The 15,384-nt window shown below is 40.3% G+C and overlaps 1 protein-coding gene across 1 annotated transcript; it reads left to right on the top strand.

The window, feature by feature from the left end:
* The first annotated feature begins 1,349 nt into the window (after positions 1-1,349).
* sesn4 (sestrin 4) lies at positions 1,350-14,765 on the top strand. The gene is made up of 9 exons (XM_084718963.1): positions 1,350-1,587; positions 8,537-8,734; positions 8,952-9,134; positions 9,336-9,581; positions 10,454-10,568; positions 10,745-10,869; positions 11,508-11,674; positions 11,764-11,908; positions 12,955-14,765. The coding sequence occupies exons 1-9, from the start codon at positions 1,522-1,524 to the stop codon at positions 13,042-13,044; spliced, it is 1,335 nt and encodes a 444-aa protein (XP_084575089.1). The 5' UTR covers positions 1,350-1,521; the 3' UTR covers positions 13,045-14,765.
* The last annotated feature ends 619 nt before the right edge of the window (positions 14,766-15,384 follow it).

Here is a 15,384-nt window from a genome sequence, read left to right as displayed (position 1 = left end):
AGCAGAACAACTTGGAAAATTTGAGAAAATTTTGTTACACGACTTGCCGATTTGTTGTCTATTGACGCTGTACATGCAGAAAGAGCAAATGTTTGATTGATAACTGTTCATGTTCATTTTCACTCACACAGAATTTGTAAAATGGTATTAGGTTGTAATCATTAGTTGCTGTCTACATATGGAGATCTAGATCAATTAGAAAAGTTATTTATTAGCATTAACCCCAAAAGCAGTATTTTAGTGGTTTAAAGGATTGTACTGATGCTGCATTCATGTTGTTTCCACATTACAATTTAAAAGTCCATGAACACACCAAAGAGCAGCTGGTTCCTTCATTAAACTGCTCACAAAAAAGGGCTGTGTGTTGACTTTTTCAAATGTATTTTTTGCCGCTTTGAGCATCATTAGTGCCATTATATTGGAGAGAAGGCGGACATCTCTACGGCCAATATCTCCAAAAACTCGCCAAACTCTCACCAAAACAATGTCGATGGATAAACGGCTCCACAGTTTTGTTGGACTACTGTTTTTTTTAAATTTTATTTTGGGGTGAACCAAAAATGAAAATTCAGTCATTATCTACTCAGTCTCATGCTGATTGATGGTCAGTTTAGTTTTTTAGTCCACAAAACTCTGCTGGAGTTTCACAGGAAAACAGCATTGCAGAATCTCTCAGACAATAAAAGTAAATGATGACAAGTTTTCAAACGTAAAAAAAAAGAAAAAAAAGACCAGAAAATGCCTCAGTTCTGCTTGTCTGGTGTGATTCAAGTTTCGTAAAGTCTCCACATGCCAAGTTGAATTGAAAGACATCATTTACACCATGTTTTTAACCAAAATCTTCACTGTTAGCCTGGAGCCACGTTCACATGCACATCATCTGAACTGGGTGTATGTGGTGTGAACTGCAATGTTGTTTTCTTGTTAAACTTCAGCTTCAACTTCAAAAACTAAACCTAGGCTTCAATCGGCACAAGGGTGAGTAGATAATGAGTGAATTTTCATTTTTGAGTGAACTACCCCTTTAAGGTTGTCTGACGCTACATCTCCCTGATTTAAGTAGACAGTGTAGCCAGTTGAAGCTAAAACAACAAAGCTAGCATAAAACAGGGCAGGCAAAAAAACAGAAACGGGTGATTCCTGACTAATGTTCCGTCCCAGTAATTGTAAAGAAGTTGGTAGTCTGACCCTGCCTCTGCCCTGGCCTGTTCCTCTTGCCTCTCTGCGCTGTTGTTTGCAGATGTTCATTAGCATTTGGATATAACCCTGTGAGCCAGCTGAGCTCCGCCTCCCGTGCTTTGATTGGGCACACTGTTACTGGAGCTGTCAGCTAGGCTCTGGGAAGGTTTTCTCTCTCTCAGTCCAGTCTTCAGCTACACACAGGCTGAGTGACTGACTGACTGCAGCCGGCGGCAGGCTCTCTCTGCCTTTGTTCGCTAGCTTGGAGAGAACCAAAAAAAAAAAAAAAAAAAAAAAATACACACAGCCGCATCCATGCAGTAGCAGCACTTTTTTTGGAAAATGATCATCTGTACGAATAAAATGGAGTACCCCCTGAGAACCCAGTGCCAGCGAGTCCAGAAACAGGTAGGTTAAAGCTGACAATAACGAATGTGTTGGAAATAGTTAGTTTTCTCACAAATAAAGCTAGCGGCTAACGTTAGCCCGAGTAACGTTCATTCATTTGCCGAAGGAATTACTTTATAGCTTTAGCGAGCGGTTAAATAAAAAAAGCTCGTCTCTTGCTCTGGCTGTTTTACCTTTAAATGACCTGTTTGGGCTGCTAGAAGCAGACTTGTAAGATAAAGGTTAGAGTTAACTGTCTCTCTCTATAAACTTTTTAACACAGTGTCAGCTAGTAACGTTACAGCGGCTGTAAGTTAGCTTACGAGCTTATCAAACTTCTGATGTACGCGAGCTAACATTAGCTAACTCAGCTAACGGTTTATCGAGCAAACATCATTCAGTTAGCTAAATCACAACTGAAAAGACAATACAGCGGGTTTTCATTAAATTAATTTCCATGAATTACTCACCATCACGAAGCATTTTCTAGTGTCCATCCCCTGTTCTTAAAATGTCACGTAAAGCTCGCACTATTTCGCCTCTTTTTTTTTTTTTTAAAGCTAACATTAACGGTTTGTTAACTTACATTAGCTAACGTTAAATATGAATTTAAACAAAACTGTGATTAAACCTACATACAGTGAAGAGGCGACTCTGTCTGTTTTGGTTCACCGGGGATGATTTAAGTGCCTTTTAAAAAAACATATATATGGTCATATTTATCGGTAACTTTAACGCATATTTATCAAACTGTTAACGGTTGAATGCAATAACGGTTGAGTGCGTGCAGTATGAGGAGAAAGCTGGAGGTGACGATGACATCATCTGAGGATTTGGGAGAAAAGTGTCTGTCAGTTAGGTGGCTGTGAAGTAATGCAGTGCCATTTATTGGCCATAAATAAGACATAAGGACGTCTCATAAAGAACACAGCAGTTTAAATGCCTTTAATCCACGAGGACAGACGAGGATTAGTTCACTTTTCCTCCTTTGCGGTCCCTTTCAATGTTGGCGACTTTTTATTGTGCTGTTTTTTGCTGGCTGAACTGGACTGCCAATCAAAGTTGTTTTTCTCCTCTGTCGCTGCTTTTCCATTTTGCAACAGAAGGGGGGCGCTGTCTCAAGTGCAGTCCAAAGAGACATGTTTGCTGCAGATTATAGTCCAGAAATGGAGCAAAACAGGGAGGAATGTGAGCAGCAAGGGATTCAAAAGCCCTCTACTGTGGTTTCTAGTCCCATGTTGTGCTACTTTTCACTGCCCCTCTCCTCACTGTTTGCTATTTCTATTCATTGTCATTCAGAAGGCAAATTTTACTTGCCATTTCACTACTTAATTGTGGACAAATAATCAGTATTTGTTTGGAGACAAATGTTCTTGCGATTGAAAATAACACTGTGAGTTTACATCTGCTTAAAGCACTTGGACCCTAAAGCTGTCTGCTCAAATAAACAAACGTTTGGCAGACATTTAACTGACTCTGATATGATCATCTACACGCCCCTGACTTGTTTGTGAATGGGACGAGTGCTGAATTACCCTGTTATCAGTGAAAGTCTTTTGTAACACCATCGCTCTACCTGCCTGCCGTGTTTTCTGACAGGTCCAATCACTCATCTGGTCTACATGGGCTCTGCTTTCTGCTTTTTTTTTTTTTCATGCTGCAGCACAATGTTTTGTTTGTCTTGGTTGTGTTGTATGTGCTGTCCTATCCAGCAGCTCCTTTTTCCTCCCCTCTCCTCCCCTCTCTGCAAACATCTTTGGGCTGCAGCTGGTTTGTTTTGCGCTACTCCCCGAGTTCAGGTTGCAGAGCCAAAATTGTCCCTGGCTGCTTGTGTTTCCGGTGATTGGGGGGGGGGGGGGGGTCAAGGAGTTATTGCCCCCCAGGACGCTAGCGCATGATAAGGACGGGCCCCCTCCAGGCTCAATCGGAATGCAGATTGAATGTCCTCCTCCTGTATCTGCAGCACCCCCCGTCCTGCAGCCCACCAGCAGCACACAGACACTACATGCGCACATACACGTCTCATCTCAAGCTGACACATTTACCCTTGGAAGACTGCTGGCATTATTTTTCCTCTTCTTTGTGTGTCATCTTTGTCCTGCCCTCTCCTTCGTATCCCTGCATGTACTGTGCTGCTGTTTTGTTTGTCAGCCTGCTATCAAAGCCTGTCTTTGTCTCCATTTACCTTTCCTCCCCTCAGTGACGTCACCCCTGTTTTTCATTTCATCTCTGCCTCTTGCTCCTCTCTGATCAATAAACAAATGACCTCTCCAGGGTTTTTTTTTTTTTTGAATGTCAAATGATCCGCACCTGTGAATTTTTTGCCCTGAACAGGCCCTGTGTGGCTTGTTTCTGCCCTATCTTTTTGCTTCCAGGCCACAAGTTTGAATTCATCTTGTGATTTGAATACAGCAGCACTCTAATATCAACATCGCCGCCTCGCTTTTGTCACCCCCGAGCTTTGTTTTTGACTAGGAAGAAATGGCTTTGTTTCAAAATCAGTTGCTGCTGGGCGTACTGTAAGCAGAATTAATGGGTCTGTTTGCACAAAGCCTTTATGTGCTGCTTGTGCTGTATCAGACTGTTTGCATCCATGTGAAACCAAAATATGCTTTGTAATACCGTACGCAGTCGCCTTGAAATGATGATTTGTTCCTTTTTCTTTTATATATCCACCCACACACGCCAGATTTTTTTCTTATGCAGTTTTTTTTCATGTGGGTGGACAATAAAGAGGGTATCGCCTTATCAAAAGTACTGCTGTGTACAGCCTCTGTGGCTTGTTTTCAAGCAATAAAGATAACGCCATTTGGATGGGTGTCTGGACACAGCTTTGACAAAAGATGTCTAAAACGTCTTCTCCTAGTGTATAAATCACAAGTATTGATTAGTTCTGATGAAAATGTTTCTTTAAATAATGTGGGACAGATCACTTACTTGCTGAAATATAAATTACTTGATCTGGCAACCAGGAAAAAAGAAAGAGATGGCCTATAAGATGGACATTAGTTTCAAAATCTAGGAGTTTTTTAAAAATGACATTAAACATACTGTATATTGTCTTGAGCTGCATATTTAGCTGAGTTTTAATTTTGCTTTTGTGTTACGGTGTCAGCAGACAGTTAAAGCCATAGGATGTGTCATTTCCTGCTGTGTTGACTGCTCACATCATCTGTAGTTCCTGTTTCAATTTGACTTTGTCAGTCGTATTTGTCCAGACATGTTTATGAGATTTCACAAAACACCAATTTGTCTTTTTGTTCCGTGATGCCAGTGATGGCAAAACCCGTCTCCTCAGTCTGTGTAACAGTAAGTGTTATTTTACTGCTCTTGTCACAGCTGTAGATTTGACAGTGGCTGAAGACTAAATAAATGACCAGTTAAATGGTCACCAGCTTGTAGAGATTTGATGTGCATTTTCACTTCTGCTGGTTGTGCATGTATCTTGGTGAGAAAGCAGTGGGTTTATCACCTAGCTGTGCAGCCCATTAAAGTCCAGTGTAGGCAGTCGAGTCACAGACAGTGCCCTGTGTGGGCGCAGGGTTCCTCGTACGATACACAAGCCTGTCATTTCAGCTCTAACTGGTCTAACAACAATGTTAACCTTTTGTTTATTTAATATTTTTAGTCTTTTTTCAAGCAAAACTGTCAAATTTGCTGGTCCCAGCTTCTTAAATGTAAGTACTTTCTGCTTTTGTTTGTCATTTAATATAGTAAATGAAGAGTCTTTGTAAAAAAAGAAAAAGGAAAAAAGAAGCAATTTGAAGACGTTGCTTTGGCTTCTAGGACATTGTGATGAGCATTTCTTACAGGTTTTTCTTTGACACTTTATGGATAAAACAATTAAGATTAATCGTGAAAATGATCAGCAGATAATGTTTCCTTCACTCACTGGACAAAATTGCAGCACAGCCCTACAGAGCAAGTGAAAGTCTGTGCCTTGCTTAGGGACACTTCAGCAGGATTCTTTGTGTCATCTGGTTGTGCATGATGTCACACTTTGATGAGGTAATATACCTCAGTGGGATTTTAGTAGTAAGGTCTTTCAAGTTTTTTTCAAGTTTTTTAGAGCTCTGAAATCTGAAAGCTAATTACCTTTATTGTTTTGGGTTCATATTGTATGCTCTGCAGTGTCTCTGAAACGGTTTCATTCTGTAAAAAAACAGAAAAGCATGTTAATACCAGAGCCAGATATATCGGCCAGCTGATATTGTTGATGCACGTAGCGTCTGATAATTCACAAGAAATTGGTGAACTACTATGCCACCGACATGTTTGAGAGCAGTTTTTGAATAGTTGATCGTTCATGATGAGATGGAAGTATAATCCATTAATGTTGAAAAAAAAATCATATTTTGATATTGCAATTGTGATATGATTCATGAATCACAGTTATTTGGAATGATCATTTTTGCATCATGATTTGAATTTTCACCTTGTATTTTAATATATTATTCTTTAACATAAATAAATCAATGCTATTGGTCACCCTTTATGCCTATTTGTTCATTTTACAGTGATTTAGCCTTGAAAAGTATTTAAAAAGAGCTATCAATTTTAACTAAGCAGCATTCAGTTAGTTTAAAAATTGTTTTTTTCGCCCATTTCCTGAAAAGTAACAGTTTTGGACATACGAGGTTTCTGCCCGACAGTGATGTCACACAACAGAAAAATTTATTAACTATGCACCCAAATTTCAGTAATTAAAAAATTGCCAGATATCTAAAGTAGGATTCAAAATTGTGAAAAAATAAGAAGTTTTCTCTGAAAGGCTGGGGGTGTGTCTACTGTCTCACAAACAGTCCTTCATGATAATGCTGTTTTGTCACACATTTTTCATTTATCAATAAATTGCAGCTTCTGCAATTTGACCATTGCACTTGGCCATATTGCGATTTTGATAATATTTCAATTAAATTGTGCAGCCGTGCTGTGTGTTGTCCCTGCATGATAAGTCCTTAGCAAGTTGCATGTTTTGTGTATGTTGTAGGCCTTAGAAATGCCCATTTCTTTTACTGGCCGAGCCAGTCAGTGCTTGATGGAGCAGTAACCTAGATTCTGCAGCTCAGAATACTAATCAGGTGCTCTTGTGTTTGCAGAGTGATACTTGTTTGAATGTGCTCTTGTTAATAGGTCTTTGATTGGCAGGCACCTGTATGCTATACATACCCTCCAACCTATTTCCCATGTTCATTGACAGATGATAGTGGGTCTGTATCCGATGTTCATTTGGAGCCAGTTCCCCTTGTTCGGTCGCAGCTTTTTTAATCCTCCTCTTCCTTTTAGATTTTTCCTCTCTTGCTTTGTATAAACTGTGAGATTAAGCTAATATAAACAACGGATAGAGGGTGATTTGTTTAACATGTAGTATGTTAACATGTCTTTTAAGATCTGAGCATAGACTGTATATAGGTCAAGAGGTGGAGCCTCTCACAGGATCAGGACGAAGCCCTCATCCACTGCGGGGACAAGTGAAATACCACATGGAGCTACCAGCCAGATAAACATGGTGCTGAATACCAAAGAGCTGTACGGGGCTAAAATTAAGTAACAAGCCCCACTACTCACCATCGTTATGACTACCTGTGACATAAGTTGAGGTGTCTGTGATGTGACAGGACAGTAATAATCCTAGAGAGCAGTTTGTGCTGTGAAAAGCAGAACTCTCTGCCAACATTCATACAGTTTAGTCTGCAGTGAAGCATTTGGCTTTGATCAGCCCTGTGCACTCAGGTTTCACATACAGGGGAACTCAGTCCTCTCCCTGACGCTGAGCCCCCCAACACCTTTTCCTAGAGGCCATTGTATGTTGGCGAGAGAGAGGTAATAAATGTGCCTATGAGGGCAGGCCAGCTTCCCTCTCCACATGGGTCTGTTTCTCTTGGCCTCGGGCTCCTCAGCACAGTCACTGCTATGTTTGTGTGTTTGGTCTCATCCACTTCTTTGCTGCTGCACAGCTTCCCTCTTCAAGGCCTCCTAAACCCAACTTTCACATTAGTTCCTTCATCTGTGCTTCCTCCCAGTGTGTAAATCCCCCTTTTAAAGGACAAACCTGGGTGTTTTTTTTTTTCCTGGTTTCAGCTGTTTATTGTTTTGCTTCACTGCATCCACTTTCAGTTCACAGAAGTGGATACCTGCTAATCCACGGTGCTTCATCTTCTTTTAATAATAATGTAATGGAAACACATAAAGCATCAGCCAGTGTTGCAGCCAGTATTAGTTGTCTGTGTTGTTGTTGTTGTTGAAATCCCAGCTGAGCGCCGTTGTTTGCTTGGTTTATTTGGAGAAAGAATAATGTAAGGAATGCGCTCACTTGCCAGTGGCGCCGGTATCGCAGCATCACAGCTGCTGTTCTTCCAAGACTGCCTCCCTTCGGCTGATTTAAGGTGTGGAACATGACTCCAGTCCACAGTCTGACCCATCACATGGTGTGGACTCTGAAGTCCAGCCTTATCTTGAGCCTGCCTACTTTGGCTACAAAATGAGTTCCAATAATTCCCCCAAAGGACACTATGTGTTACTAGCTTTCTATTTATCACTATCACTGGCACTTTAAAGGAAAGGGCTGCTAGAGCTGCAGCTAACGTTTATTTCCTTTATCGATTAATCTGTTGGCTACTTTCTCTATTGACTGATTCATCTCGGTGTCTGTAAGATGTCAAAAAAAAAACCCACAGCCTTTAGTGTGACGTCTTCAGACAGCTTGTTTTATCAAACCAACAATCTAAAACCCACAGATATTCAGTTTACAGTGATGTGATATAAAGAAAAGCAGGAAACCTTCATATTCAAATAGCTGACAAATCAATTGACCTTTCAGCTCAGTGTTTTGTCTCTAGTGGCTGTTGCCTCACCATCATACACATGAACCCAATGAACAGTCATCTTCAGCTTGTACTACAATTACAAACAGCTCAGTGTTTTTGCGTTTCCTGTCAGGGTCCAACCTTCTCCCTCTCTTTGTCTGTAGGTGATGGTGAACGGTGAGAAGAAACGCGTGTCGCTGCTGTTCATGAAGGCTCTGGTTAGTACGGGGAGCGTGGACGCTGTGTCCCAGCAGATGGCCTCTCACCCTCAGTACTTGGAGAGCTTCCTGCGCACACAGCACTACATCCTGCACATGGACGGCCCCCTGCCGCTGCCATACCGCCATTACATTGCCATCATGGTCAGTTACCAGGCTGTTCTTGTTTGTGCACACCCAGGACCTCACCAATCGTCATCCTATTGTACATGTAGCTGAACAGAGATGTAGTTAGCTGTTCTTTGCCATTCAAGCATCCTAATAGTATTATTTAAATTTTAATTCTAACAAACTCTAAAGTCTGAGTTTGTGATTTCTTCTCAAACCTCTCCGCTCAACATCCTCTTCTCATGATTTCCAGGCTGCAGCACGACATCACTGCAACTACCTGGTGTACCTGCACTCAGCCCAGTTTTTGAGAGTGGGTGGGGACCCGCTGTGGTTGCAGGGTTTGGAGGCGGCGCCCCCTCGCCTTCGTCTCCTTGACCACATCAACAAGGTGCTGGCCCACCAACCCTGGCTCACTGCCTGCTCACACATCCAGGTACAGTGAAGGAAAACACAGACAAGCCACACATAACAAAATGTACATAAACACAGGATTAAATGATTATTTCTTATAACAGAGAAATACAGAATTATTTATCTTTTTAGAGTGCTCAGTATGAATATAAACAAGTATAAAGAAAGCCTTAAAATTATAGATAGTTTATTGACCCTGAGCTCTTGTCCCTGTTTCTTCCAGTCGCTGCTAAAGTCGGGTGAGCAGTGTTGGTCGCTGGCTGAGCTGGTGCAGGCCGTGGTGATCCTGGCCCACTGCCACTCCCTCTGCAGCTTTGTGTTTGGATGCGACACAGACTCAGACTTTGTCCCACTCTCCAAATCTCCTAACGGTACCCCGCCGACCTTCTGCCCCTTCGATGCTGCCAACGGCAACACCAACGTGCCTCAGTCGCTCGCCACTCCCTCCGAACACATAACACGAAGACGGGTAAAAATCATTTTTTCGTCATTCAATCATTTTTATTTTGTTGTCACTGTTTTATTTTGCAGAACTGCAGAGTAAAATACGGTGTTTTACCATGATACTCCTCTCATTTTGCCTTTCACACATTTTTAATGCTAAGAAACATTCAATGTGCATTTGCTTTGTTTTTTTCAAAACCATATATGTACAATATGCTGTAGGAACGCATATGATGGCTAATGTTTATTGTAATACTATTTTACAACATTTATAGCTCTTTTTTCCTTTTCTTCATTTTAGATAAAGACATTCATGAATAACTAAAATAGCCGTTTGTAATTACAAAGATTCTCCAAAGAAAGGCTGCAGTTTCATTATTGCTTAATTTGTAGAATTGTTTCAATTAAGACATTTTTTTGTCTATATAAAATAGTGGAAAAAAATATGGTCAAATCCACGTTTTGTCCAACCAGCAGTTCAAAAGCCAAAGATACTGAATTTACAATCAAATAAAAAAGGAAAAAGCAGAAAATCCTGACATTTGAGAAGACAGAAACAGAGAATGTTTAGCATTCTTGAGCATCAATTTATTTTTGCTTGAGAATGTGACTTTTATGTAGATAAAGCATACCCAATCTCTTACATGAAAGATTTAACCATAGTTCATAGCAACAAACAGATGGTTCAGTTAGTCCAAAGAAGTTTCTCTGCATTAAACGCTTACTGGTAAAAACATCACTTTGATTTAAAATGGCTCTTTGAGTAAATTGAGATGAAAGTGGGAGATACATTAATGTTCAGACATCAAACGTATGATCTGATTATTTCTGGTCACAGCAGCAGTAGGTTGTGTCTGTTTTTGTGAGATACTTCATCAGTACTTTCTCTATCAACAGTCTCTGGACTCCAGCTGTGACCTGGTGTGTCTAAAGGAGCGGATCCAGAAGTCCCAGGAGGAGCGTGAGAAGAGAGAAGAGCGTCTGCTGCAGACCCAAACACTTCAGCAAACAGGTAATGCACTTGATACGCAAAAACAAACGGCTGAGATGTTCCCACGCGCTTCTGATGGTTATCTCAAGCGCTGAATTTAGGTCACATGCTGTGAAACTTGAGCAATTGTCACTCATCAGCCATGCGTATTGACGCACTTTCTCTGCCTCCTTTACTTTCATCGTGTCTTTTTTTAGATATGGAAGAAGAGGAGGAGATGATTTTCTTCGCAGACCCAATGCGATTCATCACAGACCCTGACTTCTGCTATCAGGAGTTCGCTCGTAGGGAAGAGGACCACTTTCAAGTATTTAGAGTTCAGGTGAGGAACAGTTGTTTGGAAAAAAGAAAACAGACAGATGAGTGAATGGGGAAAAAGGAAATAATCATGAGTTGTAGACCTAATTTACAAACCACATCACAGTCAGTATAATACTCAACCTGCTTCTGAGACTGTTTCACAGCCAGTTAAAATTTCTTGTAGTGTGTTTAATGAAGTTTGGTTTAACATGTATTTATTTCATGTTACACCCATAAATGTGTAGAACACAATGAGTTTGGAGGTTGACTTTTTCACTTTTGGCGAGATTTGTGCATATAGGATTACTCTGCGTCTACAGTATCATACAAATGCAGAGTAAAAAAAAACATGTTTCTGGTGGGTCATTAAAACGATGTACTTCACTTAAGTGCTTCCCTCAGAAAGCCTACAAGAGGTTGCAAGATAAAGTTCCAAAATAATGGAGATGATTGGAAAGCAGAAAAACATTTCTGATGTACAAAATTCTGCCACTTTGTTCAGACTTTCAACATTCAAATAATACAAAGAAATTCTGTGGCTGAACTCATCACAAACAGTTGTAACTTTTTTATTTGAGTTGATTTTGTGGGTTTAAGATGAACTGCGTGTCAGTACCTTGTGACGCTGACTTTAAAGGCTCTATCATATTTTCTCTGCAGGACTATTCATGGGAGGACCATGGCTTCTCCTTAGTCAACAGGTTGTATTCGGACATCGGGCACCTCTTGGATGACCGATTCAGGAGTGTGACCACGCTTCCCTCTTTGCACAGCCCCGACCTGAAGAGGGCGATCTGGAATTACATCCATTGTGTGTTAGGAATACGGTGAGTGGCTGTCCTTTTTTTTCTTATTCACACAGAAACTTTACTTTTGTTTGTGGTCAGTAGATAAGTATGTTTGTTTGTGTTTACAGGTATGATGATTATGATTATGGAGAAGTGAACCAGTTGCTAGAGAGGGACTTGAAGTTGTATATCAAGGCGGTGGCCTGTTTTCCGGATGCTACCAAAACTCCAGTGTGTCCGTTGAGTTGGACTCCACTTAAAACATCAGAACGGGTAAGAAGACCTTCCCAGTGAACTTTCCACTGGTTGTGGTTGTATAAGACACTAATTCACAGTCGGTGTATTACCTACAGTAGATGGTAGTTGACATGCCCCTAGATTGGAGTTGAGCAATATGCTGCTATGGACAGGTTCAGCAGCAAAATGTGTTTTGGTCACTTAAAAAAAGACCCACCTAAAAAATAATAAATATTAGTTTAATTGTACACTATATTTAGAATATTTTCACTGCTTTACTTTACTGTCAAACAGCCTTTTCAGAAGGGAAACTACCATTATATAGGCCGAATGTTGCTCTTTCCAAACTAACAAAACTCCTTTGGCAAACACAGTAATTTTACCATGCAGAACATTGGAGTTCCTGGTTTACTGCTGCCTACTGATTGGTTAGTTTGTGTTATTGTGCGATTTCTGTGAATCCAAACAAACCTTTTAAAACACAGAAGTTGCACAACAACACAAACAAACTAACAGATCAAGAAGGTTGCAGACCAACATCTCTCATGTTCTGCAAGGTAAAATTACTAATTTTGCCTACGGAGTCTGGTTGGTTTAGAGAGAATGATATATGTCTTATATATTGTCAGTTTTGCGCCAGAAAAGGTTGTCTGATGGCAAGGTAAAGTTGTGAAAATATTCTAAATATAGCATACACTTAAACTAATATGAACTTTTAAAATTTATATTTTTGGGGGCTTTTAAGACAGCTGAAGATATAACAGGAAATGGGGAGAGAGAGCGTGGGGGAATGACACGCAGCAAACGGCCGCAGTCGGGAGTCGAACCCACAGCCGCTGCACAGGACTCACAGCCTCCATGCATGGGGCACACGCTCTACCAACTGAGCTACCCAGGCACCATGATAAGGACTTTTTTAGCTGGCTAAAACACGTTTTGCTGCGGATCCTGTCCACAGCGGTACATCGCTTAGTTTCCTACACTAACCATCAACAAGTACTTAATACAAACCCACTTTCCCTTTAACCCTCAACCCTCTTCTTGCATTCTGTGTGAGACATTTCTTGTGTTCTTTCCTTCAGATACACATGAATTTATTAATCATGGAGGCCCGGCTGCAGGCTGAGATGCTGTACGCTCTGAGAGCCATCACTCAGTACATGATCGCCTAAGTGCTCAGAGAGGCATGAAGCTAAAACTTTCCGCCGGTACAGAGAGACCCAGAGACACGAGGATGAAGAAATCTCAACAGCAGACGGTGAAGCGGGACGAGAGCGGCACTTTTAAAGGACACAGAGCTCCGTCGTTTTTGTAGCCGTGCCTCATGAATGTGCTTTTCTTTTTCTCAGATTTAATGTATTTATACCATAGTGTGCCACAGACCCCTCCTCACCCCCTCTGCAGATTCTCCTGTTGTGAAGTCCTATCAAACATCTCGGCTCTCAAAGGTTATGTGCAATTATTACTAGGCCTGTTTTAATTTTTACCTGTTGTTTTGTTCCAGCTCGGTCTGTTGTTTCTCTCCCTAACATTTCGTATTAATGCTGGTCAAGAACAAAACACAATGGTGACACTGCTGGAAGTTATCACATCACTATAGTTTCTTTTAATAAGCACTTTTTTAAACTTTATATATTTATAATGCAAGGTAGCTCGTTAGTAGACATTAAGACACACAGCGTGTGGGTCTGACGCCTTTTCTTCTTCTCCACTGTACGATGTGTAACAGATTTTTAGACTGTCCTCAAAACTTTCAATTTTTTTTCTATTTGTCCTCAACCCCAGATTTCTGAGTGAAGTAACTTGATTCAAGATGTTTCAGTGACTTATTTGAAGGATTTTGAAGGCAATGAACACACAATGTACAACTGATAATAGGAAAAGTTGTAACTGAAGAGGTCAGTGAGCTGTTACCTATGGTGTAGATTAAGCTGAGCCATTTGCCAAATGATTGTTTTGGGGTTTTTTTGTACTGACACATTCAGAAATGATCAAATCAGCCTGAATTTCAGACCCAAGGTCACAGAAAAACATTTCACAACAGTATGAATAGATGAAAAAAGCCCAGAAGTAGACCTGCACTGGTCATGAGTTTAGGTTGAGTTTTTGCTCAAAGCTTTGTGTTAAAGCTTTTTTTGTGAGCTGTATCAAAGCTGGTTATCAAGTCAAAAATCCGTGGTACAATTTGCAAAGCAGAACAATGTGCAAACTAGTTGTTGAAACTCTTGTATCTTTTCTGTCTTTTTTTATTTTTATTTTTACAGTTTTTGTAAACTCTAGAGTACTTTTTCTCTTTGTGTTGTTTCTGGGTGTGAAGGTAGGACCTGCTTGTTGTGCTGCAGCCTGGATAGATGTAGAGGTGTGACAGACTGTTTAGAGTTTAGACTTTAGTATCTGCGGGATGTAGAAAAGAAACAGAAGTGCATATCGACAAAAAAAAAAGCAAAAGCGCTGTTAACACAGGTGCCTTCAGGCTAAAACTGGAGTGCTGCTGAAGTGGAGGGATGTGACTACTGGAGGCTGAATGTGGGCTTTCGTTGCAGCTGGGAAACACCCCCAACTGACAACTTAAAAACTTTTCCCGAATGAATGGGAACTGTTATTTCTCGGTGTTGGTCAGCACCATTTCTGATAACTATATTAACGGCTGTGAATGCCCGTGTTTTCTATCGGACACCTTCTACAAGCCCCAGCAACTCAGCAAGAGCCTTTGACACAGATGGATGTTAAAAAATGTTCAACTTGAGCAGAATAAAAAAAAAAGGACAATGATTTAAAAACAAAACAAACAAAAAAAATAACTAAAAAAAAGAGAACAAATGAAAAGACAAAAAAATGTTTTTTTGAAAATGTGAAGAAATGTTTTCTATAAAGATGCTCTATGAAAATAAAATACTGTCTACTGTTTTCTGTTTTACCTTCCTCTACATGGCACCATAAATCAGTGGTTCCCAGCCCTTTCCTTTTAGGACACCTTTTCTTTCATTGAGTGAACTGACGACCGCTGACTAAGTGACATATTTTATTGATATTTCATATTATATGTAATGTAAAACAGTAACTGTACAGAACAACTGATGAACTGTACAATTAACCCAAACACAGCAACTGCAGGAAATAAGTGTAAAATGAGCAACTTGGACGAATTTTGAGCTGATTATTTCTTGTGAATATTGCATCATCATATAATTCAGGAAACTGTGACTTTTGTGATCAAGAGGAAACTATACAACATGTTATAATTCATTGTCCAAAATATGATTTTGAGAGAAGGGAACTTATATCAAACCTCAAAGAAATGAAGTTGAATTTGGACATAAGAGATATTTACAGAGAAGTTCAAGTGAGAAATGTTATAAAGCACTGTTACAGTACCTTAGACGAACAAACCTGATAAAGAGAACATAACTGTGGTATTTAATTGTCTAACTTTCAGTGTTTTTTTTTATTATTATTATTCGGGGCTAGTAGAGTTAAGTTCGATTCCCCATCCACACTCCATACCAGTTGGT

This window comes from Lutjanus erythropterus, chromosome 5, assembly GCF_056507025.1.
Source record: "Lutjanus erythropterus isolate fLutEry1 chromosome 5, fLutEry1.hap2, whole genome shotgun sequence".
In the NCBI taxonomy this organism is placed as follows: domain Eukaryota; kingdom Metazoa; phylum Chordata; class Actinopteri; order Lutjaniformes; family Lutjanidae; genus Lutjanus; species Lutjanus erythropterus.
The sequence above is the reverse complement of the archived record's forward strand: the minus strand, read 5'-3'. Positions and strand labels throughout refer to the sequence as shown.

Bases quoted from the DNA above. Each gene is read 5' to 3' on its own strand.
- sesn4 (XM_084718963.1), top strand. From the start codon at position 1,522: ATGATCATCTGTACGAATAAAATGGAGTACCCCCTGAGAACCCAGTGC. The intron at 10,569-10,744 runs GTAATGCACTTG...GTCTTTTTTTAG, and splicing joins CCAAACACTTCAGCAAACAG to ATATGGAAGAAGAGGAGGAG. The intron at 10,870-11,507 runs GTGAGGAACAGT...TTTTCTCTGCAG, and splicing joins TTCAAGTATTTAGAGTTCAG to GACTATTCATGGGAGGACCA.